The sequence below is a fragment of the Seriola aureovittata genome, chromosome 2, assembly GCF_021018895.1.
Source record: "Seriola aureovittata isolate HTS-2021-v1 ecotype China chromosome 2, ASM2101889v1, whole genome shotgun sequence".
NCBI lineage: Eukaryota > Metazoa > Chordata > Actinopteri > Carangiformes > Carangidae > Seriola > Seriola aureovittata.
In genome coordinates, this window is record NC_079365.1 from 20,561,492 (window position 1) to 20,589,065 (window position 27,574).

General features: G+C 38.9%; 2 protein-coding genes and 1 long non-coding RNA gene across 4 annotated transcripts in view; 1 reads left to right on the forward strand and 2 right to left on the reverse strand.

Moving 5' to 3' along the window:
• Nucleotides 1-4,859, reverse strand: part of gli1 (GLI family zinc finger 1) — a 50,388-nt gene extending 45,529 nt beyond the window's left edge. Inside the window, exon 1 of the mRNA XM_056395833.1 lies at nucleotides 4,535-4,859. The gene's annotated coding sequence lies outside the window, so the exon portion shown is untranslated. The remainder of the gene's footprint in view (nucleotides 1-4,534) is intronic.
• A 106-nt stretch (nucleotides 4,860-4,965) lies between these two features.
• On the forward strand, nucleotides 4,966-24,803 carry LOC130181558 (uncharacterized). 2 transcript variants are annotated; one of them, XR_008829591.1, is made up of 6 exons: nucleotides 4,966-5,364; nucleotides 9,151-9,384; nucleotides 11,377-11,470; nucleotides 13,877-13,976; nucleotides 14,457-14,543; nucleotides 24,670-24,800. It is a non-coding gene; the product is annotated as an uncharacterized LOC130181558 (long non-coding RNA). The 2 variants fall into 2 exon arrangements; XR_008829594.1 differs by lacking the exon at nucleotides 14,457-14,543 and having other exon boundaries at nucleotides 5,187-5,364; nucleotides 24,670-24,803.
• Nucleotides 22,200-26,416, reverse strand: LOC130181553 (inhibin beta B chain). Its single transcript, XM_056395859.1, has 2 exons — nucleotides 25,878-26,416; nucleotides 22,200-25,435 (listed from the first exon to the last, which is right to left on the reverse strand). The coding sequence occupies exons 1-2, from the start codon at nucleotides 26,218-26,220 to the stop codon at nucleotides 24,654-24,656; spliced, it is 1,125 nt and encodes a 374-aa protein (XP_056251834.1). The 5' UTR covers nucleotides 26,221-26,416; the 3' UTR covers nucleotides 22,200-24,653.
• Between the last annotated feature and the right edge of the window lie 1,158 nt (nucleotides 26,417-27,574).

The window sequence follows — 27,574 nt, forward strand, 5'->3', positions numbered from 1 at the left end:
CACACACACATACACACACACACACACACACACACACACACACACACACACACACACACACACAGGTACAGAAACTAACCTGCATGCATTAAAACACATGCAGACAAATATCAATCAACCATTTAGCCAGCAGGAGATTTCAAACTTATACAACAAATTCATTCCGTCATCACTCACTCCCAGTTGAAACTTGCAGCAACTCCACTGACTTTTTCTTAACCTTGATCACTGAATTTTAAGATCCAGGTTTGTGCCTCCTCATCAGACTCTACTAATAACAAAGAAGCCCAGGCCACAAGCCCACTGTTACAAACCGAGCTAATGTAACAGTGGGAGTAAGTAACGGCGTGGGTTGTTTGTGCACACGAAAGCTCTTCACAGCCTCACCTGGATCCTATTAGCACTAGTTTGATTTCTAATATCAACCACATGAGACGATAGTTAACAGTTAGCACACACACACACACACACACACACAGACAGGCACACGCACACAAATTGATCAAAAACTGCCACCCCCATTCAAAGAAAGAGGAAGGATGATGGGGAAGGGATCAACTCTGCTTTCTGTTGTCAGCATCATGATTATATCTATATAGCACATACACACACGCACGCGCGCACACACACACACACACACACACACACACACAGGCAACATGACGAAACGTACACGCTCACACAAAGCACTGCATTTACTGTAAAATACAACCAACATCTCTGCTGACACTGCCTGATGTGCCACACATGACTTGACCTTTCTCATCTACTATTATGGCAGTGAGTTAGACCAATGTGTCCACCCCAGGTTTTTCTTCTATTAGGATCAAGACATCAGCCCACAACTTCATATGCACATGGGTATTGTAGAAGTTCATATTGGATGACTGCTCAGGTCACAATTTATGTCCAATGCTACCGCTCTGTGCGGGTAGTGTGAGCTTTATGCATTTCATTCTCAGCAAAAGCTGAGCCAGGTTCAACTTTTTTCTGGGCAACTTTTTTTTCTTTTCTGCAGAATCATCCAATATAAATTTGTCTGGAAATAAATGGGTAATATGGGATGTTCCCTCATTAGAAATCAATGAGGGAACAGTTGGTGAACTTCACGGCATAATGAATTGACTAACCGATTCACTGTTTGCTCTGTACTGCGACAGAAAAAAGAGTAATGTTGGAAATGGAAAACCTAATTTTCCAGAACAACCAACATTAGCATCGGGTGTTAAATCAAAAGTGTGTATCTAGCTCTTTGGACTGAAACACTGTTGCTTTCATTTAAACTCCATCCGCTAAAAGAATTATATCAAACAAATCTGACCTCGCTCTCATTCTTCAGTTGCTTTGAACTAATTGTCTCTATAGATCATTTTTTTAATCTCCACTTCGGCAATTTGTCTGATACGCCTTATAATGGGTGGGAAAACTCCAAGTGACCACAAACAATGATTTTCAGAATATTTCCCATGACTGGAACATTTCCCTTTTCTATTATGTGTGCCCTTTGGCTAATGCAATTCAAGTGTCTAATGCCTTTGCCCTCTTGTGTCAGCCCACTACTTAATAACACCCCCCCCCCCCCCCCACCCACCCCACCCCATTCCTCTGCCTCATTTCAGCATCATTGGATGTGTAAAATTGTTATTCCCAAAGATGAGGGGATCTCTACAGGGATCTCATGAAATCATGAGTATGATCTGACTGTATGCAGCAGTTTTTGACAGTGAATACGGACTATTTGCATACGTAATAACTGTGGCCTCTTGTTGTGTCATTCAGATGGCTCCAATGAGATAAAGTTTGGCTCAATAATAACCAAAACAACCATGACCAAAATCAATTCACTCTGGTCTCAATGAACAAAGTCCGTGTCAGTGAATGACAACACACACACAAAGTGAATAAAGCTTTGCAGCAATTTGAAAACAACACAAACTCAATCCGATGAACCAAAATAACCTTCAAATACCAGACCCTGACATCAGCGAGCTGAGGTCTCTTTGGGAGCCTTGAAGTACGGGAGCACAACTAGAAGATGAAGGGAGGGAAGACTAGCGGGGGATAAAGACAGAAAAGGAGTATGTGAGTGTGTCTGTGTCTGTGTCTGTGTATGTGTGTGTGTGTGTCTTTGCTTATGTGTCCTTTAGAGCATCCCCAGGCGTCTTCTCTCTGCAGCCGAAGCCGATCGGCTCTGCACTGCGAGCCTACACGGTTTTAGCCAGGGCCGGCACAGACAGACAGCTGCTATTAAACCCTGATTGTTTCAGGTTCACAGGGTGTGAAAGGGTCTGATTGAGGGGCTGTGATCCCAGTGAGGGTGGTCTTTCTCCCCCTCTCTCCCTCCCCCTAACCTCCCTCTTTCTGGAAGGTGGGAGTTGAGGAGGAGGAGGAGGAGGAGTGTTGGGGGGTGGGTGGGGGTGGGGATTGCAGGCATCACGTGACGCATGTTTCTTGCTGAGCGGACCAAAATGGAATCTGGACAAAAACACACCACTTGTTGCTGCCTGCCTCTGGGTACGTGTGTGTCACGTGACCGACGGACGATAATGCCAACACAGAAATTAAACACATCATCCAGGTCATTAATGCCAGTGAGAGCTATGAGGAGATGTTTCCAGATTCTGCTGCATTGTCACTGCTCAAATTAGCTCTTTACATTTCAGATTACAGATTCAACACACCAGCCTCAAAGAGGAAGGAACCCAGAGCACTCAATGCAACCGTGTTCAGCCTGATAGAGACTTATCACTGCTCTGATATGGCTGTGATAAACCAGATCAGCCCTCTCCTGTGTCTGGCTAGAAGAGGACAGTTGCTTCCTGTATGGTCTATTTGTTTAAGAGCATTCCCATTAAGGAGCCTTTTGGCCTTAACAAACTTGATAAAGACCAGGGAGGGCGAGGAAGCTCCCCTGCCGAGCTTTTCACACGTGGCCAGAGGACAAGTGCACTTTCCTCCCTCGAAACTCTCCCCTGTCTCAACCTTGAGAAGGGCCCGAGTGCCTCTCCGTAATGGATTACATTCAAAAAAAGCCCAACCCATACTGCATCTAACATTTTACTTTATTATATTTCCTGTTATGATCCATTTGCTATAATCGAGTAAAATGACCCAGGTGTTTGCACGCCGGTCTTCCACTTCAAACAAGGTTCTTCTTGACACTCGAAAACTTAATCAAGACACACTTACGAAGTTATCACAATTTCAAGAATTTCACAAAATATCATGAAATCTGACTATATTCTTTTTTTACCTCTTGTCCAGCGTAATGTTTATGAAAAAGACACCAATGATGCACAACCCACACTCTCACTCTTAACCAAATAAATCCTAAGTATTGTCTCTTCCTCTCGTGTTTTTGGAGATCTACTAAAGACCTTTGTCACTTACAAATACACTCTTTCTCTATATATGTGCGCGTGTGTGTGTGTGTGTGTGTGTGTGTGTGTGTGTGTATAAATACTGTTTAGGAAGGTTGTAGGTTTGTGTGCTTAGCACTTCTCACTGTCACTTTGGAATAAATAAGTGTTTGGCTCCTCTATTGAATCCAGTGTTGACGCTCTTCAGTCCAGGGCCACTACATGAAGACCAGCAGCCTAATCTTTCCACATTAACAGCTACACTCACCTCATACAGAGATAATTAGATTAGATTCAATCATCTATCTCAGATTAGAGGTTGATTATGGAAGGCTTCAATGCATGAAAGAAGGCAAGAAATGCCTTTTGATTTAAAGCTAAATAAGCAGCCAGCACATTTCAAGAAGCGCAAAAGTTACTCAAATATTTATCAGGGGGTTAATGGGGCATTTACAGGAGCTTTTCCACTCCTAAAGCCCGACACAATTTTCAGTGATTGTGTTGTTTTGTTGGTGTCTTCACAGAAACTCACATTTGGAAAAGATATTGGCACCTCAAGTATTTCAGGTTACAAGAAACAGCTGTTCTCGGGTGGCCCATGCCACCCTTAACTGTCCCAGATGATTTTAAACTAAGCTGGCAGTCAGACCCCCACCAGAAGGACTTCCTAAAGACATGGAGGCATGAAGAAAAAAAACTTGCATTTTCTGAGCTCTGAAGTTTGAAGAACCTACGTCCATGCCTCCACACAGACAAAAAACAATGGACGTTACTTTGCACAGTGAAGGAAGCGAATGAGTGAATGAGTCCACGAAACCCAGGGTATCAAAGTGGCTGAAGCATTACACTTTGTGGTCGGTTAGAAGAAATATTTTGCTGAATAACTACTTAAATTTGGAGTGTAGAGGAAATGTAAAGTAGCCATTTTTAAGTAAGTCAATGCTCACAATACGTACAAATCACGCACCATCACCTGAAGAGGTAACAGCTAAAGGAGGACTTACTTTACTAACTTTAATGACACATTTGCACGGTTTTTTTCTACTTCAGAAAGTACGCAAGTGATTAATCTCAAGCCGAACAAGAAAACAGAACTTTCCAAACATGAAAAAAACGTGTAACTTGTTATTTATCGGTGATTTCAAAAGCGAATGTGAATCATCAGCTCTGCTTACCTCAGGATAGCGCAGGGATATTCAGCATGAAACTTTCTGACTTGTTTCCCACAGTCCTTGGAAGAGCTCAGCGGGTCCAAGGACTGTGAAAGTCTGAGTTTCCAGTAAAGCCTCCCGTCTCTCTCTTCTTTCTCTCTACTTTCTGGCAGACGCACTCGGATGGAGATGACTGACTTCTTCACAGAAACCGGGACTTTATCCTGCTTCAGAAGCGCTTTTCCATGGCGTTTTTTCTTCAGAGTCACTTTACGCAAACGGAGACAAAATTGAACCCCATGTTCGGCTATGGAGTCCCGCAAAGCGCCCTGGAGTTGGCTGCACAGCCAATGCGGGAATGCGCACCCCCTTCTCCTCCTCCCTCCCTTTCTCCACAGTCTGTGGACCACCCCGAAACAGGAAGTTCACTTTTTGTTTTTCTTAAAAAAGGACCATGCTGCTTCAGTTTTCCCCTCAAAGTTAACACGCTCCAGTTTGTCCTCTCAAACTGATAGGTTTTCAATTTCTTCCCTTTTTTTGTAAATAAATACATGTACAGCGACACAATTAGTTATATAAAGACATTACAGCGTGCATATGTTTATAAAATACTTGCATGGACATGGCTGTGTCTATATAAAGTGCGTTCCTCTCTAGTAATTGAGATAATGTGTCTATAAATGTTTTTGTTTACTTTAATAGTGTAACTTCATAGCAGCTTCTCGGACAGCGTGTGTGGCAGACTACGTGTGGGGATGCTGCAGATTGCTGCGCCTCGCCAGTAAAATCCACCACAAAACCTGGACCGGAGTTCAGTCTGCAGCTCAGGACCAGGACCAGGAGCAGGGCGACAGGTCTGTAACGCTGTCTTTGTGTTTTCTTTAAAATAGCATAGGCTGGAGGAAATCTATACCAGTGTGAGGAAAGGGATTAGGTCAGGGATGTACTGATACATTTTTATTACCTCAACAAAAAATATGATGCATTTTCCCCGTGTTCTTAGTCTTTAATATCCAAAATTAGCCAAGGCCGGATTAGGGAAAGGACAACTCCCCGAAAGGGCCCTAGTCTCGCTGTGTGCCAGTTGATTTGTTGTGGTTTGAGAAATTGCAAATTTGTTTTGGAACCGAAAGTAATCATAATAATAATCATCTGATGCAAGGCTTACGTTTGTATTGGCTAATCTAGTGGCCATGTCATGTAGTGTCAAATTCTAGTTTTAACATCTGTATGCTATTATTTATAATATATGTTTATATTGAGCTCATATGACTTATAGTCCTGAATAAATTTGTGTTTGATCAACTTACCAGAAAAACCTGGGGCTTAATTATCCCAGCACAGGGAAGTTTCTGTGTCTCTAGGTTTAAAATGAAGCTGTGATTTATAGTCTGCTGCACTATATTTAATTGAAAGGTAAAGGCAACACATACAATGTACAGGAGCGCAGGAGTTGTGGGGTAGAAGGGGCCCAACATGAACTTTTTGCCCCTCTGCTTCTACATAGAGTGTGTAATATATTGTGTTTGTGTTGTAAAAATATACTTCTGTCATTTACAATTTACAGGAAAATGGCATTTTGCTGGTGTTTCTCTACATTTTAAAATTACTGGTGTGGGCATTTTTTTCTGCTTAATAGAACAAATTCACCATGTCTGTCGCAATCAGTGAATAATTACCTCAGAGGCCTTTTTTCATGGAAGTAGGTTTGAATGATCACAGCAGGAAAAGCACGGCTCTAAATACTGAAATTAAGGACGGGTGAACTCCATTTAGCTCACCGCCACACTCTCATGACTTACTGGGGCACTTGACTAGAACAGCCATTGTTAATGTTATAAGTAACACCTGTGTTGTCCTACTTTGACGAATCAAAATGCCTGCTGTGAAAAAGGCCTTGTTTAAATTCCTGTGGCATCAATAACAGCCACAGTCTTTGTCAAATCGTTTTCCTTCACAGTGTTTCATGTTATATCTGTTTTCTGAGGCCTCACTCCAAATGGTGGCACATGCCAGGCACTGCTGTTGCCACGGTAGATCAGTGAATTATTGCCCTCTTAAATGTTTTGAATGACTAATTGCCTGCGGTTGGATGACTGGCAGTCAAGCTCATCCCAGGGTAAGGCAATATTTTATGATAATTTAGGCTGTTATGAAATGCAATAGCTCATCCTAATTTTTCAGGCCTGTGTAAAAAAATTTTTTTACAGGCTGGGGTTGGTTGTGGTTTAAGACATTAGCAGGATCCAGTGTTATTTCCTGTCTGTGTTGTTCATCATTGATTCTCTCTTTTGTGGTGTCTGCGCTTCAGCTTGGGATCTTGCTGTTTTGTCTTTAATATTGGTGTATATCAATATATATTGATGCTATCAGTTAATCATAGTAAAATGTGAAGGTGGTATGAAGAGATCAGGTTAAGATTTCTAAAAGTTTAAAGTTCAACTGTCATAGCGTCTGTTGTTTGCTGTTTGTTTACTAGGTATATACTATACGTTGCTGATATAAGGTGACTTGATTTTGTGTTGAACTGATGCCAGTGGTACAAAGAGGCCATCCCCAGCTGTGGAAATTAAGTCATGTATATAATCTTACATATGCAGTCCATAGCTGTCAAGAGGCTTTGCTGTAAATAATATCCACCTCTGAAACAGCAGCCATCACCCCAGTACAATGTAATATAAAAAATACATTTAATAAATCAACAACATATCTTTACTGGTTATTTAGGATAATCCACAAACCTCAATGGTAACAGTTTTTCATGGGTACAATTCTTTTGCTCTGAAACTCATCTGCATGGTGCACCACCAAAGTAGGTTAATGCATGTATTTTTGTTTTCGTAATTTGAATGAGCTGACCCACTAAAAAAGGAGTATCTCTAATATTTATACTTGAATACACCACAAGGTGGACCAACAAGTCAATCAGCTATTCACACAATGCTGCAACTTATATTCATTTTGCAAGAGGCATTCTTGTTGGATACTCATCGTTTAAGTATATGGATCTAAAATTACTAAACTACAAGAAAGAAAATGCAAGTTAAAAGGTCATATTTTTAACATGAAATTATATACCATTTTTTAGACTGGTATACTGTATTTATTGAAGTGATAAAAGTGATTAAAAAGGGTACAGTAGATAAATAACCATGATGAGAGATGAGTCTTAGTCACCATGATTTAGCCAAACAGCGCTGGATTTGTGTTTCCAGGCATGAAGAAGTTTTAGTTTAAATTTGCACTGAGTCAAAGTCGGAACAGTTGGTGACCTGAACTGAGGCTGGAGTCCATTGAGAACATACGGCCAGTGGTTAAATCAGATTTTGTCAATGAGAGTTGTGGGCTTTAGTCCCAGTTTAGCTGCTGCTGTAGCAGCCAAGCAGGGAATTCTTGGATGTAAATCGGCCCACAGATGCTGGAGCCATATGCTTCATCTGACTGCAGAGAGAATCCAACACAGCCTTCACTCTAGATTATCAATGGAGAGGGATTACAAAGGTGAAACAGACAATCCAGTGAGTCTAAGTATAGATGGTATTACTGGTTTTACTGGATTGTGTAAGACATGTATTTTTGGGATTTGCAAAATCATATATTTTTAAGTTGTATTTTTACATTAACACAATTTACACAACACACCTGTATTATCTGAACATTCAAACACTGATTACTCATCACCTCTGTATAATGGAAATGATAGTTGAGAGGTGTTAAATGTAAAACTATTAAGTACTGGAAAACACTTCTAAATATTTACATTAGATGACTGACAAATAATAATCATCAATATTTGAAAATCAGAATCAGAATCAGAATGTGCTTTATTGCCAAGTTTTCATGTATGTGGAATTTGCTTTGATGTTTTGGTGCATAACAATAAATATAGTAGGAAGAAAAAAAATATTAAGAAAAATAAAGGCTCAGTAGAGCAGAGTGGGACTGCAGAGTAGAAGGCTAACTGCCTGTTGGTTTGTCAATAGGAGCAACTCTTTTCACATTACACTCAATAATTAGATTTTTTGTTAATAAAGTCTAATATGAAAACAAAAATCAAACTTTAGCAATGCTTTTATACCTGGAAGAAATATTGCTTGTTTGCTTGATATGCTATCTTGAAATGTTTTTCTCAATGAAGTACTGAGAGGACAGGTGATGGGATAGAGTTAAAGTACCTCAAGCCTGCCTAAGCATGTTACCACAAAACCTTTCACTGTCCTTAATCACTAGAAACAATTAAGAGGAGTTGGATTTGAGTTACACTTTTCTCTTAATCTGGTGTGATTTATATGCATTGATATGACAATGTGAGACAGTCCCACAATTATCTAGCAAGAATATCCACGTAACAAGTGTAAATGGTGCCTTGCAGTTTGCTAAATGAAAAACAAAAATAACTTTAATATTTAATTGTCAAAATAAAGTGTCATTTGAGGTCTACTGAAAGTTAAAGAAAGTGTTGCATGGGTGGAGGGTGAAGGAGCATCGAGCATTTAAGGCCACTGGAGGATACACAGGAACGTGCGTGTTAGTCAAGTGAGAGGAAAGCATCTGTCACTAAGACTTGGGGCAGCTGGACACCATTCCCTCGTGCAGCAAAGTCCACAAAATCTTTTACAGGATTTGTTTTTCCATTGCAGATGGTCCTCTGCACATGTTTTCTTCCCATTGGTCCGGGGTCCCGGGCTGACTGTGCTCCAGCTCTGCAGGTACTACATAAAAGGGCGCTCTGTGCCTGCACTAGGTTTCAGCTCAGGCCCTGACATACTGAAGACAAGAAATGGCAGAGGAGAGACTGCAGGGGGCAAACACTACACAAGGAGGAGCAGGTCTGCATGAATGCTGTATAGCTCCAGGCACTGCTGGGTGCACAGGTAAGAGCTGCACAAAGATTGTATTTTAGTTTATCTAGTAAAATTGTGCATTGTGCATGTAGTGCAACTGCTTCTGCAATGCATGCACACATTTAAATGAATTACATTTGCAGGGATACTTGATATTTGCAGCATACAGTTGTAGTTGCACTGGAGTATTGCAGCATGCTATAACACATTCAGTTTCATAGTATCTCCACCATGCAGTTGAATTGGTAATCGTAATATTATGCCAACAATTTGTTCAATCAATGCATTTGTTAATATTAACAGAATACATGCAGCTGTAAATGCAGATATTTTGCATACCTAAATACTCAAGCATATTCTGTAGATAAATTGCATTTGTGTGTTTAAGGCTCAGGATACTTACAGACAAAATAAATGAAATGGAGGTATTCAACAAGTAATAAATATATTTGAAGAGTTGTGACCAACGTAATCAAATGTATACTGCAAACTGTATATTTGTTTGACAAATGACGAATGCAATCAATCAATAACTGTGTTTTAACATTAATTAGTTCTGTGATATGTATTTGAAATATATACAAAACCTAAAAGATAACATTAATGATAATTTTTTTTTTATTTCCCCAAATAAACCCAATTTATTATCACAAATATTCTTTTGCCTTTGATTTAGTATAATAAATTTTATTGTAATAGTAGACACATATACTGTGTTTAATGGCCTGGGTTGTCATTGTCATGTTTCTCTAGGTTGTCTCTCTCTTCTATCTTTGTGATGGTGGAATATTTAATTCACTAATAATGAATAGAAAATAATAACTGAGGAAGACTCTCTAGTGTGTGTTACAAACGGAATGGCTGGCTCACTAGCCAGTCTCGAGTCATTGTAATCCACAGTACTGTTTTGAATGGATTATATACACCAGACTGTAAGACAATTTATACGAGAGCCAGGCTAAGTCAAGGCATTTTACTATTTGCATTTTTTTCTTTTTAATTATTTAATTACAATAATATAATAATAGTATAATGAACAATAAAAACCAACAGTTTTCTGATATGGATATTCGTTTAAAACAGTCACTTTGTTTCACCCACAATTTCCCTATATAATCAAATTTTTAATTATGTATTTTCATTGCAAGTTTAAGCAATGTTGCAAAAGAAAATGTAACATTTTCTAATGGAATATTATAGTTAATTAAGGGTTCAAAGTACTACATATTTATATGATTGTATGGTATTAGTATATAGTCCTTTCCCTGTGTGATTTGTATCCATTCATATATTGTTGTGTGTATGCCATATCTTTCTGTCTTTTTAGATATTATGTCAATAATTGTTTAAATTAAAATGCATCTCTCGGAATGTATGCGGATATGAGTGCATATTTTTTTCATGCCTTAATACTTCAGGATATTCTAAATCAAATATGATGTGTACTCAATGCTCAAGACAGCTACAAGCACGTCAAGTAAATGCTATAGATGTATCCAACTTGCAATAAATACATTTGATCACACTGTATTTTTTTGCCAGTGCAACTGATTATGTAAATGTTTCATTTTGCCTCTTCATGCATGTAATTTAAAAAGTGCTTTCTTTTTTTATTTGAGTCACAGTCACCAGAGGGCAGCATAGTACAAGCCTGATAAGAAGGCAACCCAAAATGCCATGAAAACAATTCTGTCCTTTATACAGTATACACCATTGTAGAACCGTGTATATACAGAGAATGTTATTTTTTCGGGTAACATATTCAGTATATTCTATCTAAAAATTGTTTATAGAGGTATATGCATGCAGTTATAGATACATGGGATCTAATGAGGCACACTGAAGCGTTCAGTTTATGGTTTTGTATGTTTTTTTTCAATTAATAGAAAAACATTTAATGTATACACACACTTTGGATATCCATTATTGTAAAGTTTAATGTCAAAATGTTTGTATCTTTTGCACACATATTAATATCTGTTGTCCTACATGTTTGTTTTCTTTGTCATGTGTTCATTGCAGACCCAAAACTTCCAGCAGTTGGATTCCACATCATCTGAGAAAATACTTTTTTATATATCAGAGAGACATATATAATTTCTTTGTCCTGGATTAGGTATGTATGCAATAAAATGCAATTTACAACTGCACATATGGTTGACAGAATGTCAATCCTGTACATATGGCAAACTGTATATTTCCCTAAAGCAGACCTACTTTGTAAAAATGTTGCAGTAAATACATTATATTTTATTTTTACATCTATACCATCTGGTTTAAGACAAAACGTATATGAATAGTTCCATCATGTACTTTCTCTCAGTTTAAATTCAAATTGAATGGGAGTGGTTTACCTTTTCCTCCTTTGCCCTATGTCCTATATTGTGTCTATACAGTTGAAAATTAAAAAAAAATATCTATTCCAAGCAGTAGCAAAAATGTAGAACTTCATATTACATAATATGACTTTTACCTTCATTTTTTTAAACCAGAATCTGAGAGAAAAGTTGCTATAAATCTTGATTACAATAATCATTCATATTAATTGGGCCACACTAAAGAGATGTTCATTGCTGTATTTAACTGAGACATTTACTTTTTTAATCTTGACTAGCATACACTCAAAACTACATCTGCAAGCTGTCACATGAGACGGTGGCATACAATAACCTGATTGGATGGATTGTGTTTAGTCTTCCTTAACAGAATTAGGTCCACACAGGAAATTGTGTGTGGTAAGACCTGAGTGGGGGTTGAGGTGGAACAGCAAGGACTCTGACATTAATTCCCTGAGCTGTACTGATGCAAGCTCCTGCTGGATCATGAACTATTTAAATCCAGCAGCCCCTGTCCTCACTGAAACGCTTCCTCACAACCTGCCTGTTTTTTCGAACATACTGATCTTTAAAAAAGGGTTCAATGAAAGGAGTCGCAAATCTTAAGGTCAAGGTCAGGGACTATTTGAAGAGTTTATGTACAGTTTTCTTTTTTCAGATCTGAGTAGAACAGTTTTTATAGCCACTATTTGGAGTGAGTTTCAAAAAATCTGACTTTACCCCCTTAAATGTTACAGCCAAAAATTACATCATGGCTGACAACTTTCTAATCCCCTTCCCACCCACAGATCTGGTCCAGCAACACTGAAATAAATGGTCTGAAAAAAAAAAAAGTTTATACCAATTTTCACCAGGACTGTCCCATTTTTAAAAATCATTATCAGAATAATCTGAAATATGGTCTAATTAAATTAAAAACTCACATGGTGTGTTTTGTCTTATTTCTCTATTCTGTAATTTTGGAAATTTGCCTCATTTTCCTCACAAGCCACTCCTAAAAAACTGTCCTAAAAGCTACTGAAGCATTGTAGTAATGAACTGACAAAGAACTATCCCATGACTACGAAATTCCTATTAGTGTTCAAATGCGTTTTAGCCTGCGTCAGCTCATTGTTAGGTGCTTTACTGTTTTGGTTCACTCTCAGTGCTCTCATAGTACGGTTTTTGGTCACAATAAGAAGCTGTTTTCAGAGAAAAAGAACCTACTAAAAAACCTACTGAGCACTACCTGTCGCATACCAACATCAAACAGACAGAGTTAGAGACTAGCTGGTGAACATAGTGGCGCATTTAGCAGCTAAAGGGCCAAATATTTACCTCTGGAGTCACTGGAGACCAAACAGTGAATACTGGACTTAGATTCATCAGATGCACAAAAACACAACTCCGCATCTTTTAAATGTGGTGGCAAATGTTCAACTTGTACAAAAACATTGGCTTAAAAGGTCATAATACTGTATGTCATCATGGGACTTACAGATTGTTTCTGCTGCCCCCATTTGGTCAAAATCTGGCCAACTATTGCAGATTTAAGAAATATCTTATTAGATAACTGGTTTTCAGAGAAATACATAGTATATATGGCTTTATAGAGATGCTTTTGACTACATTTTGGTCAACAACATTCAGAGTAGGCGAGAGCCCAGGTGGCATAGACAGAAAACACCCACCACAGACATTAATATGACAGTGGCATAGCATTGGGCATACTCTGTTTACATCAATGTGATCATTGTATGAGCTACTTGCACTGTTTGCTTAACATCTGACACGTGGAAATTACAAACAATGATTGTTGACCATGTGCCATTCCCATAACGACTGTGGACCAACTGAAAGTGTAGCCAAGTAGCTACATGAGTCAGGCTGGTCGAAATCTGGTGTACCTGAACTTACCCGAACCACCTGAGACCAAATATCTATGTCATATTGCTTAGATTTTTTTTTTTTGGGGGGGGTGGACAATTTCAACTCAAAATCAACTTCTCTTAACAGCACCCAGACTAGGTTAGGGCCAGTGATGAAATGAGAATCAGAGCAGTCTATGCCCCAGTTTTGGGACAATTCATTCCTTAGCCATTGTTGGACCAAGCCATTTTGGCTATGTGGGTTGTTGAGCACATCTGCTATGTGTTCATGTCCTCATGCCTCAAACTAATTCAGCAAACAAACTCTGGATTTTTCAGAAGCTCTTGTCCAAGATTCCATCTATCAGTACCTCCAGGCCAGTTCCTTACATGTTGACAAGACAAGTTGGTCCTTCTCTTGGAGTGACAGTCAAACAAGGTATGTATGTCCATCACTTAGTCACAGGTGCCCACCATGTCAGAAAAAACTAATTTCTGATGCATGTTGTATGTAAAGATTCCTTGGTCAATATGCCCAAGATTCATAGCTCCTCAATTAAAGAAACACAAGACACCAGTGAGGACAATGTCTATTGCCTTTTGAGCATGTTGTAGCTTCTGTTATTGGTTACTGTATTGTTGTTCGTAACCTTATCTAAAATTTCTAAACAGTCAATATACCAGGAGCACTGCAAAATGTCAGAGTTAGCACCTAGTATGATCATAGCATAGTGTTTTTTTCCCACTGGTACATCAGTTCAAGTCATCAGGCATACCCTATTCTTTGGATACCTTATTCGTGCAGTATCCTGCTCAAATAGTGTCTCCAAGAGCTGGGCATGTATTACTTAATCTTACTTAATCTTTTGTTTTTCATGCCAATTTCTGTCCTCTTTGTTTTGTCAATTCATATTAATAGACCCATATGGTGCCAAAGACAATCCACAGTGTGGGACTGTCTGTTGAAACTGGGTGTCCTTTTGCAGTCCAAAGTCTAGGCTATCAAGTAGGTACTGTCAGCTGCAAGTAACATTAAGCTGTCTAATGTGGTATGATATTGCTGTAAGGCATTTGAAATGTGCATGTTTTGATATGTTCATACAAGAGACTCAGGCACCAACTCTGACTTGCCGCAGGCTGAGGACTTACCAAGGATTCCGAGAATCCTGCCTTTTCTCGGGCTTGAGAGAAGTTGGGTTTTGGTTCTTCCAATAGTAAGCAAGTATTCCAAAATGTGCTCACTTGTAGATATCAAATCATTTGATCAAACAGCTCCAGTTGGAGGCACAATGGTTGGGTCCTGTCTGACAGAGTAAAAGTGATGTTTCAGTGAGCTACAGCACCTGTAGTCTTAAGCATAGCTTTTCAGTCTCACAAAAACGCTTATTTGTGAGCAGGTCCTATAACACTTCTTTGTGTCATCTTTGACATATAACCTGCTTCAAACATTTAAAAAGCCCTCTTCAACCATTTTTGTCATATAAGAACTGGGGCCACTCCGGGCCATGTCCAGAGAGTAACGTCCAGACATTGTCCAGAGTTGCCCTTTCACACATGTAGCCCTCAACAAGAGATTGCCCTTGTCAGATGTGTTCTCACCCACTGGAAATACTCTGATTGATTTAGGCAAAGGGTGGCACTGGATAGAGCTTTCAGGAGGCAGGATAGAAATGTCATCAACACAATGACCTATACTCTTTTCACACATTGGCTCAACCAGATATAACAGATTTTCTACTATAGGGAGCTGGAAGGGTCAAGTCCATTGAATGTCCAGTCCAACTGATTTAGACATGTTCATTCTCACATCCAGCTCCAATGGGCAATGAGGGTTCCAGTGCATGTGTGAAAGCACTACACCTTACTAGTCAAGTCTGGGCATTTTCTACAGAATTCTATAAACTTCAAAGTACAGATGCCACTTTGCAGAGCAATAGTGTGTTGACACTTTTACAACCTCTTGAATTTCCTCTTGATATGACACAAATGATGACACACAGCAGAAGCATAGTACAATTAAGTCTTTAGCAACAAGCGGAGGCTTGGAAATCAGATGCTACTGCCTAATCATTAGTCAAACATGTTTGACTTGAAAATTCCAATTTGGCATGCCCAGACTGACTACTTTTAAAATGATGCTCATGACACCTTCAGAAACAAGGTAGCCATAAACACCCAAATTGTCTTGAAGTAAGTTTTCATATGTTTTATAGTAGTATACCCAACAGAAAAGCATGGAACAATATGTGAACATAGGTCATGGGGGGTGCTGTTTATCCAAGGATACTTTTTTTTCTACACAGACTATAGCTCAGTTCACAATGTTGGTAGAAACATTAGTAAATGAGTTTAACCCTAACCTTTCCCTTTCTCATTTTAAAATGTGCCTTGGGTGAGTGTTCATACTTGCAATGATCAGTATTCCCATCAGTTGCCATTCTGCTCAGCAATGGGCTAGACTACCTGTGATATATGGATACAACTTAACAACGCTGTTTGACATGTTATATGTCTAAAGCTGTCTTCAAGCTCATGATCATTGTTGATCCGAACTGCCAGTGTCATCAATAAAAAGTTCAGTCACCACATTACAAATCATACACAGTATGTGACAGATGTTTGATATTATGAGGGACTTCATGTCCACAATACTAGCTGTTATCTGCAGCTTCATCGCCTGCCATTTTCACAAGTCTAGTGCCCTCTGCTGACCAAACTGTAAATAATCATAACAGCAGATGCTATATTGTCTCTCTTATTGCTGACATCTTAGAACTGTGATAAACAACAGGCTGCACTGACATGCTGTTAATAATACTTCAGACAAATGTTTGTCCAGATATGATGTTTTGATTACTCAAGACCCCCGACATTAAAACAAGAATACCACAGACAAGTTTTTCTCCCTTAATATTAATTTGTACAAGATGGATACTGACACAAATTAGTGTTATTTTCTTTACTTTATGGAATTTCAGCGCATCAACTCAGATATTAGCTCTGCTGGTCTCCAGCAGTTGACAATCTTGGATTTTGAAAGGTAAACGTGCGGAGTAAATCACATGATCACAGTAAAGAAGGGGTCAGTTTAATTGGATTTTTCCTTGTAGTAAATCTGAACGAGTGACCCTCAAGCTTATTACTTAAACAACGCCACCTAGTGGCAAAAACTAAGAAGTTTGAATGTGACGCTGAGTGTGGTCAACATTGGCAGTATAGCAGCACACAGTACTGTTTTGGTAGACAAGCCACTGAATACATTTTATTAAAAGAAGAAGATTATCAATAATCTTCCTTGCAGTTAGAAATAATTTGATATTTAAGTAATAGCCGATTAACACCAGTTAATATTAAATGTACATTTGGCTTGTCTTTTTAGCTAGTGAGCAGCATCAACACTGACAGACATATTATAAGAAGTTACCCAATATTGAGAGAAATGGGATTTTAAGATAGGGTGACTCATGAACGTATTACTTCTACAGTGCATTTTACTACATATTGATTCAAATTATTTTGTATATTTTGATAATATTCTTGAAGAGTTATGTGAAATTCTCTTTATGACACTCAGATTTTTTGAATTTGCTATGATGAGAGTAAGTTATGCTCCAAGATTTGATTTGACAGGTTTTTTAGTAGTTGCCACAATCCTTATTAGACAGTTATCCAAAATGTGACTTTAAATAAAGTACATTTCCATTTTTCTAATTATTGATAGCATATAGACTTTTATTATTTCTACTACTTTATTTATTTGGAAGACAGCCGAAACTGAATGACCTCTACTACAGTGGACAGCAAGTAAAAGGCTAAGCTCTAACTCAGTACACATTAAGGATGAAGGATATTGTTCTGTAACAAGGTACTTGTTGTGTAACACACTGAGATATAACAGGTAACTGGGTCTGTTGTAATAGGATCATCCAGTGGATTTAAAAGTAATGTGTAAAGTAAAGTGCTTTATACGCAGGAGCAAGAATGCAGGCAGCATAACAGATCTAGGGCTTTTGAAATGGTTCTCAGTATATGACTGGGGTTTAGTCCTATGTCCATAATTTACATTTTACGCCTACTAAAGCAGTGTTTCAATTAACTGATTATTTGGAATGACTGAATACATATATAACAAGTTAAAATATATTCTCTATAATAATACGGTAATATTCTGTGCTTTCACAGTCTGGATTCCTTCAGTATATGTGATCACTGACTGATTTACTAAAGTTTTAACAATGCCAATTAGATGATTATGATCAATAATGAAATTAAATAATACCATTAACTGTCTATTACGTGACAGTTGATATAGAGATATCTCAGTGGAAATATCAGTCAGCAGTCAACTGAACTTCACATTTGTTTCAGTATAGTGCTTTGTACCAGTTCACTCAGTTGGCTAACCTTAAACTGGTAAATTAAATAATTGATCTGTCCTCTGCTTAAGGATTTAATTTGACCGAGTCAACAGCGAGTCTGACGGTGCTTCTGTAATCCAAGCCAGACTCACTTTTCAAGCATATTTGCAGTATGCTGTAGACATGGGTAGTACAAACGTATGAATTCATAACCCTGAGCATATGTCATAGAATGATTAATATATGGCAAATAATCATTACTCTACATAGATATTTGTGCACTAAACACCCTGTTGTTTACTGTTTTCCTGAAGACTGCTGGGGGAAAGGAGAGTGTGAGAGGGATTTTTCCCAGGTTGTCCTGTCATGACACTGCGGGGGACGAGTCTGACTGACACTTTAACCCTCCCCGGGGGATTTGCAGGATTGCGAGTGGAGTGAAGGATTAGGGTTTTAGTGGCACACAGCAAACAGTGTGTCTGTAGGTCAGTGTGTCAGTATATCAGTGAGTCAGTAGGCTTTTATTTTTCCAAGAGTAGGTCAGCTATTTGCTTTCCATGAGCGAGGCCAATGCAATTACTTCTTAGTGTCAAAGAGTACTCACCTAAACACATGTTAACGCTGAACTTTTATCATGATAATGCTCTAAAACCATCACATGTGCATCCACACACTCAGCCATCACCCATGTTGTTCACCCAGCATAAACAAAATGCGTTTTACATGTTGGAAATTGGATGAAAGGGCTCCGTGCTGGCATTTTGGTGGCCACACCATTGTTTGACAATTTATTGATTTGTTGCTGATTAGATCCTGTGGCTCGCTTCCAGTCACTGTGAAATGCCACACATCCGCAATGGCTGTTGTGATGCCATGCCACCATTTACTCACTAACTTAGAAGCCAGAAATGGTTTTTATCTCCTGACCGAGTACCTGCAAATCTAGCCAGCTGAAAGAACCACAAAAGCACAGATGACACAAGCAAGAACTACCTGTTGTTTAAAGGGTCAGTTCAACCAAATGACTTATTGCTTGTGGTACTGAGCCAGACATACTGTTTTGTTGTTATTGTTGTTGTTGTTGTTGTTTTTGCCCAAGATTTAAGGTATCTGCGTCTGAAACATTTGTAGCCACCCAAACACAATGGATGGATGTGAGTGGAAATTTTGTGTCATTCAAAGTAATAAAACATTTGTTCTCAACATCAATGTCACCTTTCAGATAAAAAGTCCTTATTTCTCTGGATAATCCACAGGCATCACTGTGGAGAGTTTTCACTTTTCACTTCAACTACAAGATAGTACCACAAATGAAAGCAATTGGGACTACATCTTCGGCAGAAATCACCTTTAATCAGATATCATGGTCTAGGAAATATATGTTTGATATATATGTGTTAGAGCTATTGTTTCTGGAAAGACATTTTTTCACGTCATTTTTATTAATGCCTTTAGCACAAAAAAACAAACAAAAAAAAACAAATTCTGTGCACTTTCTTTCTATTGTTGTGGTGACAGAAAACCCAGGGAGGATATCCCAACAAAACAGAGATCAACATTTCCTGTTCAAATATATCACAACAGGTTGTGCTATTCCAAAGGATCAGCTAAACTGCAGTTAGGCATGTGCTCTTCATTAGCCAATGACACAATCTACTGTGTGCTGGCCCCTTCCTTCATTTATTGGTGCTCATTCTTATCAACCTGGTACTTGGTTTGCTAATTGCCACTGAAGCAATGTCTTAACGCTAACACTATAAAAGCAGCCAGGTGTATTGTAGTGTATTGTTGGCTCAAACACTCCATTAACTGTTGTTTCCTGTGAGGCTAGGAACAGGAGCCTGTATGCTGTGGCGAACCAACAGCCTCAGTTTAGGGTGAAATTTCAAACTGAGATAAAATAAAGGTGCGTAGGCTACTATCTAGCAGTCTGTTCTCAAGTAATTTATTATCTAATACACTTTCAGTTGTTTCAGAGTTATTGAGGAAGTATTTGCTATTTGCTATTTGCTGATTCGCAGTTAGCCTCTATTGTGCTCCTTACTGGTTCCTAGGTAACTAATCAGGATTTTATGTATGTAGTGAAGTATTAGCATTAATTTTGTTCCGCAGTCATCTTACTCCATTAGAAAAGCAAATTACAGATTCACATTTTTACAACAGTTCACCATCACCCCAGTAGGGGGTGCCCAGTTCCTAGACTTCATCAAAACTGGTGGCATCAGCAGAGTTAGCCATCAGTAATTGATAAGTAGATAGGACTATATCTGATTCATATCTTTATCTATTTACAGATTCTTACAGATTCTGATACAATTTCTAGTGGCACAGTTAGATGTAATCATATATGCATGTCTTGTAATGTGTGGGGGCGTGTCTGAATGAATGTATTTTCCATTGAGTCTAATGGGTGTGTCTTGCTGGACAAAAACCTGCAGACACAGTAAAACTTTTTGAACAGTTACGTGGAAACGAGCTTGCTCACTAGATGTTACTTAGCCTACACACCGCGCTAGCTTTTTCTGTGTTACGTCTTTGTCTATCTGAAGTCATCTCACCACATTTCATATTTTTGTTCAAACACTTATAATAATGATAATGTGAATCATTATGGTCTAATGCAGGTGTGATGTATTAGGCACTGGTAGTTTCTCACATTATTACCCAGTAATCTTTAACAGATCTGATGAGGCTGTTATACATTTTCAGCTGACTTTACAGGAGTGTCAGGCATGGCACTGCGACTTGATATCAACCTAAGCATGTCACACCAACTTGATGTACCTGACACCTACTTAACGTTTCATCAGTCTACTACATTTATTTGTGCTCACAGTTCTGGTCAGGTGCAAGATGCTGGTCACATAGTTAAGGTATTGCTCTGCTCAAATTTCAGCACTACCCTTTTCATGGACAAGTAAAAGTATTCTTGCGGGGTTTGTTGTTTAACGTCATCTGCGAATTTTACAAGTTCTATGTGCTTCATGATAAAACACTTGCTCCTTTGCAAAAGCGGAAAGACTGATCTGGATAGGGTTAGGTGTAACTTAAGGAAGAAAAGAGGTGATTAATTTGTCATGATTGAGTCTACATACCAGTCATCGTGGTTTATGTGGGTTTGTTATTAGTATATCTGAATATGAGAGTATCCACTGAGAGTATTCGCTGAGTTATCACGGAGAAAGTTGACATTTTAGACCAGTACTTTGGACAATGTAAACAGTATAAACAACCTGTATAATCTAAAAAAATATTGTGTGTGATTACCCTCAGACACTGATTATAGTCCATTTTGGATGGTGAAATATCAGCACCGCTGTTGGCTGTGCAGGGGGAGTTGGCAGATTTTGGCAGAAAGGAACATTATGTTATGACTTACTTTATTGATACTGAAATTCAGAGATTTGGGGAACTGATCTTTAGGACATTCAACTTGATATGATTTTAAAACATGGAAGAGAGGTTTAGATGAATTTGCTTGAGTGTGTATTGTTCGCTAATTCTCTTCAATATGATAATTTAATATCATGGGTGTTGTTTAAAAATCAGAATAGAGCATAGAAATCTTTACAGGTCAGAGTATGATTGTGGTGCACCATAAAATGATGTGTTGTTGTGTTGTACTGTATTGATGCAATATATACTTTCTATCTAGTTGTGTGCCTATTTACAGTTCATAGGACAGTGACCAGTCCCAAATGCAAATGCATGATGTGAAAATGATATCATGCCAAGGGAATGTGACAACTGTTTACATACCAAACACAGACAGTCCATAAAGCCACTTCTACTATTTGTATGAGCAAATACGACCTTTGCCTTACAGACAGTACCAATGTGATTACATGGCAGGCACCTTGTTTCTCATGCTGGGTAAAATTGGAAAATGAATCACTGTGTTTTCACTTAAAAAAATTACTTATAAAGATGCATATTAATCTGTGCCATCAACATGTGCGCTACTAAGAGGAATACCACTGACTTTTATCAAATGTATATTCAAATTGCTTGGAAAAAAACAAACAAACAATGTATTGTTAAAAGCATTGAGGGGAAATTTCTAACATTTTCTACATCAAAACATATTCCAACTGCTCCCAGCCAATACTACTGTCAAAACTGTAACAAGGAGAGTCAGAGATATTTCTGTTTTCAGGTACATTATTTTTTCTGCTGTGGTCAGTTCAAGTTGTATTTATTTTTCCAATGACCATTCTCTTTTTTCTAAGGTGCAGTGTGTTGTCATTGTCGCTAAAGAGGAGAGATACAATGATTAAAAAAGAATAACAGTGGCAAGAATTAGGTTGATTTAAAAATATTTATTAATTTATTAAAAATATATTTTAACTGTAATCATGTCATTTCACATTGAGACAAATGTGTTACATTTATTTGCTATACATATAATTAGTTTTACATAAAATATAGTATGATATAAAAAATCTTCTAATTTCCAAAACTTACAGTATACAGAAATTGCTGCATCATCTGTGTGCTTTGCAAGTATATACAATACCACACACTGAAACGCAACTAAAGCTTAAGAAAATAAGCTGATTGACATTTGCTCTCTGTGGACCTATTGACAGACCTTTCAAGCAAAATTTGCTCTAAAAATACAGTAGGGTGATAAAGTGCTTAGCAAGTTATTGTACGATGGCACCTCAATGTCACATTAAGTCCTGGGACAGGAAGTGCTTACAAAATAAAACAAACAATAAACTCCAGCATTTTTTACACAAGCTTGAACTATACAGCATTAATACAAATTAAGCTTTTAGAGGCAACAGAGAGAGGTTAACCAAAGTTGTGGACTATTTGGTCAAAATGTGATAAAAGATCTTGTTTATAATCTGTATCATGGCAGTACAATACAAAACCTTAAGTACAGTTTACTAACACAGTAAGGACAAACCCATTAAACAACATTCAGAAACCTGAGAAGATCTTTGACTTTAACACTGCTTAGTTCAAACAGAGGTGGAATAGGCCTATAGATGTATTTGGTGCTAGCAGTGTAACACTTTAGTTCTTAGTTGGTATACAAGGAATTATTGCATTATGACATCAAATTGCACAAGGCATGTGCACACATTCGCAACATCAACACCACCTTAAATCTAGTGAGATAAGTATTGATGCAGGCATATATAAATATACTTCACTTGGTCATTTTCCTGGTATCGACGTACAACTGTACCTGCTCAGAACAATTGTGATACACAGATGTTTTAACATCCCCCCAAAATGATTAACAGATTACCTTTAGCTGGAAAGCTTCTAATTTTACATCAGCCCAGAAAACTTTAGACTTTGAAATATATAAATGCCAACGTGCAACAGCACATGCTCATTGACCCAACTGCCTCACAGACCTTCACATTACCTGACACTGAAGCAATATCTAAATGTTTGCTCACGCTGCTGAAAAATGACCCTGGGTTCATATGCTGTCAGAGTCACAGTTACCCAACTGATTAGCCGACTTGTGTAAATAATACAGTGGAGATGCTGATTAAACATATTTCAATGTGTGTGCAGCATCGACTGCTGTCAGACAGAGAACAGGGCAGATTCCAAGCTGGTTCAGTTCTGTTTAGAAAAATTAAAATATATCAAAATATGAGCACAATATGAGCATTTTGTCACAGGTCCACATAAAAAGAAGGTCAAGTATTAACTGATACTCTTTAATATTTAGAGTTCATTTAGCCAAAATGACTTGATGCTCATTGTCCAAGTTGCACTTTGTCATCACAAGTTAAGGAAGAAGGCACACTTTAAATCAAGGATCGCTTACATTGTTTTCAAAGCCTTGCTTTAAAATGGCAGCAATTAAGTCGACCAAAAAAGATTTGCCATGAAAATATAACTGTAATGTAAAATAAAGTATTTAGCATTTATTTTATTTATTTCTCTATGTTGTATGTGGACACTGACTACAACATGAAACATACCAGAAAAATAGATAATGTGTCCTGAAAGAGTTAAAAGTGATTTCACTTCTGTTTGCAATTTCCTGAGATCCATATAACATTTTACTGCATCTTTGAACTGAATCCCAGCAGCAATAGTGGAAAACAAAATAAATACAACATATGACAAAAATGAAAAAAAGATTTACACTACAGTAAAGGCGTCATATTAATCTCTATGTGTATGGTGTGACCTCCATAAACAATTTCTTTAATGTAAGTGGGACTTCAGTCAGCCCTGTCACCACTATAAAAACGTTACATTAAAGCCACACCTGTCTTTTCTGGATAGGCTGAGTTTTTTTTTCTCTCTTCAGCCTGCTCTTTTCTTATTGCATATTACAAAACTGTAAAATTAAATGAAAACTGTTGATGAGTGATGGCAGTCGCTTTTATCCAAGGCGACTTACAAGTCAGGGCCAACATGTCTATTTCAACATGCCTGTATCTAATTTGGGACAAAGTAAACCTGTTACCTCTTATTTTTCAAAAGAGTTCTACTAACAACATATGTAGAGCTTAAAAATCTATTCTTTTGGGGGGAAATTAAACTCTTATTAGCCTATCTATAGTGCCAAGAATACATCTTTATATGATGGACACTTTCCATTTTGTTGCTCAAAATGAGTCAGGGTGTGGAAAAGTGGCTTAAAAGTTGGTTGTCCAGAGCCAGACACATCTCCTCTATTCATGTGTGTTTGTATCTTTCTGTGAGTCTGTCTGTCTTCAATACACACAAAACCAACCTATGTTAACTATACCGTGTCTTTCTTACTCTGTCCTTTATGTACATCCACAGGACTCCACTATCATGTCAGGAACGTCCATTTTGACAATGCTGTGCTGAGAGTCAAAGAAAACCATGGAGAGTGGCCGGCGCTCAGTGGGAACACAACATGAAGTTGTAGCTGTGTTGATGCCGTTGATTTTCAGCTGGCTGAAGACAGTGGCATGGAACGAGGATGCTATTCCTGGGGAGCCCGACAGATGCTGGGGGCACTGACCGATGCAGTAGTTCATATGGTAGCCTTCAGGTGCAATGATCCACTCATCCCACTGTATATCCTTGAACTTGATGTAGAAGTCTTTCTTGCAGCACACAGTTACATCGTCACCACAACGCAATGAGCGCTTCCTGAGCAAGTGTTTGGAGTGGTCATCACGGAGACGCACCTGGGCCACCAGGAAGGGCTGGTAGGGGGTGTCAGCAGAGCCATCTAGGGAGCAAAGGTTCTTCCCATCTTCATCACAGCTTACCTCCAGCCGTAGCCGACGTTTACCACCGTCGAGGAACGCCTGCAGGATTCGGGTGATGGGGAAGGTGTGCCAGTTACTCTCCTGGACTTCCAACATCTTTTCCATCACCAGAGTGCGGTTAGTGCCAGACACCCCATCATCTGCGGAAAGGAAGACTCTGGCTGGGAGGCGAGAGTCCCGATGGGGGTCCTCAGAGGAACGGGCATAGATCCACAGAGAGGACTGGAGGACCTGGATACTCTGGCCACGTTCCTGCAGAAACTGGAAGGTAAGGCTGAGGCTAGCCTCTTCACCATTCCCTGTCTCACCTAAGAATCAAAGGTAATTTAAAAACAACACAGACTGTTAATATTTCGGACACTAGAGAGATTGTGACACCAGCAAAGGGGAAATCATTTTAAACCATGCTTGTAAGTTGCAGAATCGTGTACAAATAAAGGACAAGTCAATGTATTTTCACTTATTTTAGGCATTTTACCTTATGATTTGATTGACACTAAATATAAACTCACAATAAGCCCTGGAGGAATATTATACTTATGGTTAAATCTAAAGATTAATGACAGACTGTAATCCTAAACTTTTACAACAGCCTATGGAACAGCACAACAACTTAATAACAAGGCAAATGGAAACCCTGACCTAATTTGTGTATATTTCAAGCAGGTGAAGCGCAAGCTCGTGAGGCGTTTCAGCGCCATACAGAGGAAAGAACAGCTTAACGTCATAAAAGGTGATCACAAAACTTACTTATATCTGCAAAGCTCACTATTTCATAGCCTTGCTCTTTGGTAGGTACATTGTTTTCTAGCTCAAGAGTACCGTCCTGTCTGACGCGCCCCGAGTGCAGTTTGCGCAGCGCAGTGAGGAGCGCCGCTCGGGGCACCGTGTGAGTTATGTTTGGTCTCTCCTTCAGGTGCAGCTTCTCCAAAATCTGTTGTTTGGCGATCTCTATCATCAGCCTTTCCTCTGCGTCTTTCTCCATCGCCGGTAAACCACACGACGCGCAGCCCGGGGAGCCACTGACCCAGAGACCCTTCAGCAGCAAGGACACCAAAAACAGAAGTGATGGGAATAAAAAAGAAGGCGTCATCCTCGACCCTGAAGTTAAAAAAAAGAAGCCTATCTGTGCTCGACTTGAGTAGAAAACGAATAAAGAAATCTTCAAATCCTCTTCCCTGAGTTGTTCTTTAGAAGTCACAAGCTCTCTAACTGTTGTGAAAGGTCCTAATAGACAGCTGGACACCGTGAAGACAGGAGCTGAGAGAAAGGAGTGGTGTTTCACCCTCCTGAAGTTGAAGATATCATGTGGGGTAATCCACCAAAACTGGTGACACGTTGGAAGGATGCACCAATGAGCGCATCGGGGCACCGAGAAAATTACTGGCAAAGCATCTGTCTGTCCTGCTCTCTCACAACAGACAGACACACACACACACACACACACACACACACACACACACACACACACACACACACACACACACACACACACACACACATCCAACACGCATTCACACGTAGGCTTCTGACTCAATCACCGACTCAGAGAGAGGACGTCTTGTGGCTCACGGAATCAATAAAACTCTGTCAGTGTGACACACCTGGTGCAAGATCACACTCGCTGTTTTGCATAAGCGAAGCCGCATAAATAAAAGTGGCCTGATTTGATACATTTTTACCTGGATACAATAAGGTCGTCACTTTCTTTATCACAACAGGTAATTTCTGTGGCACTTACGTTGCCCTCTACAGGGTGACGGAGCGAGAAACGCAATCTGACATCACCCTTCCCGTTCAAAGTTGAAATTCAGTGCCCTTTAACCCAGTTACTGGGTCCATCAGCGTCATCGCCACCAAACAATTAAACTGTAGTTCAAAATGTGCGAATGCGCTCGAGGCTATGAGGCGGGGACCAAACATTTTTTTGTAGTATTTGAAACACGTTTCGTCATGTTGCCTATGTGTGTGTGTGTGTGTGTGTGTGTGTGTGTGTGTGTGTGTGTGTGTGTGTGTGTGTGTGTGTATGAGAGAAAGGGAGACAGAAGGGTCACACACATACACACGCATACACACACACGTCTTTTGTGTTTTATTCATAAAATAAAAACGACCAGTCCAAAGACATGGCATCACTATTGATAGGCATGGCATTGAATGGCATTGTTGCGCTAGATTTGGCCTTTATGACACAGGCCTGCAGCACACTGCAAAAATGAATGCTATAATGTCTTCTGTGGGCATATAGTAAGTTTGTATGGTGTTTCAAGAAAGTCAGCCTACTGTAACAAATGACCTCTGTAGCCGAGTGTGGACATGCACAAAAACATGCTAAAGGGTGTAGCCTATCAGTTTGCTAAGGTTTAATAAGTTAGTCTACTATTTTACAACATCGGGTAGGGAGCCTTATGCACCTGTTGAAAAGGAATTATTGATTTTGTGTGTGT

Excerpts from the sequence above, each read along its gene's own strand:
- LOC130181553 (XM_056395859.1), bottom strand. The coding sequence starts at position 26,220 with ATGACGCCTTCTTTTTTATTCCCATCACTTCTGTTTTTGGTGTCCTTG. Across the intron at positions 25,436-25,877 it reads AGTGAGCTTTGCAGATATAA|GTGAGACAGGGAATGGTGAA; the intron begins GTAAGTTTTGTG and ends TTTGATTCTTAG.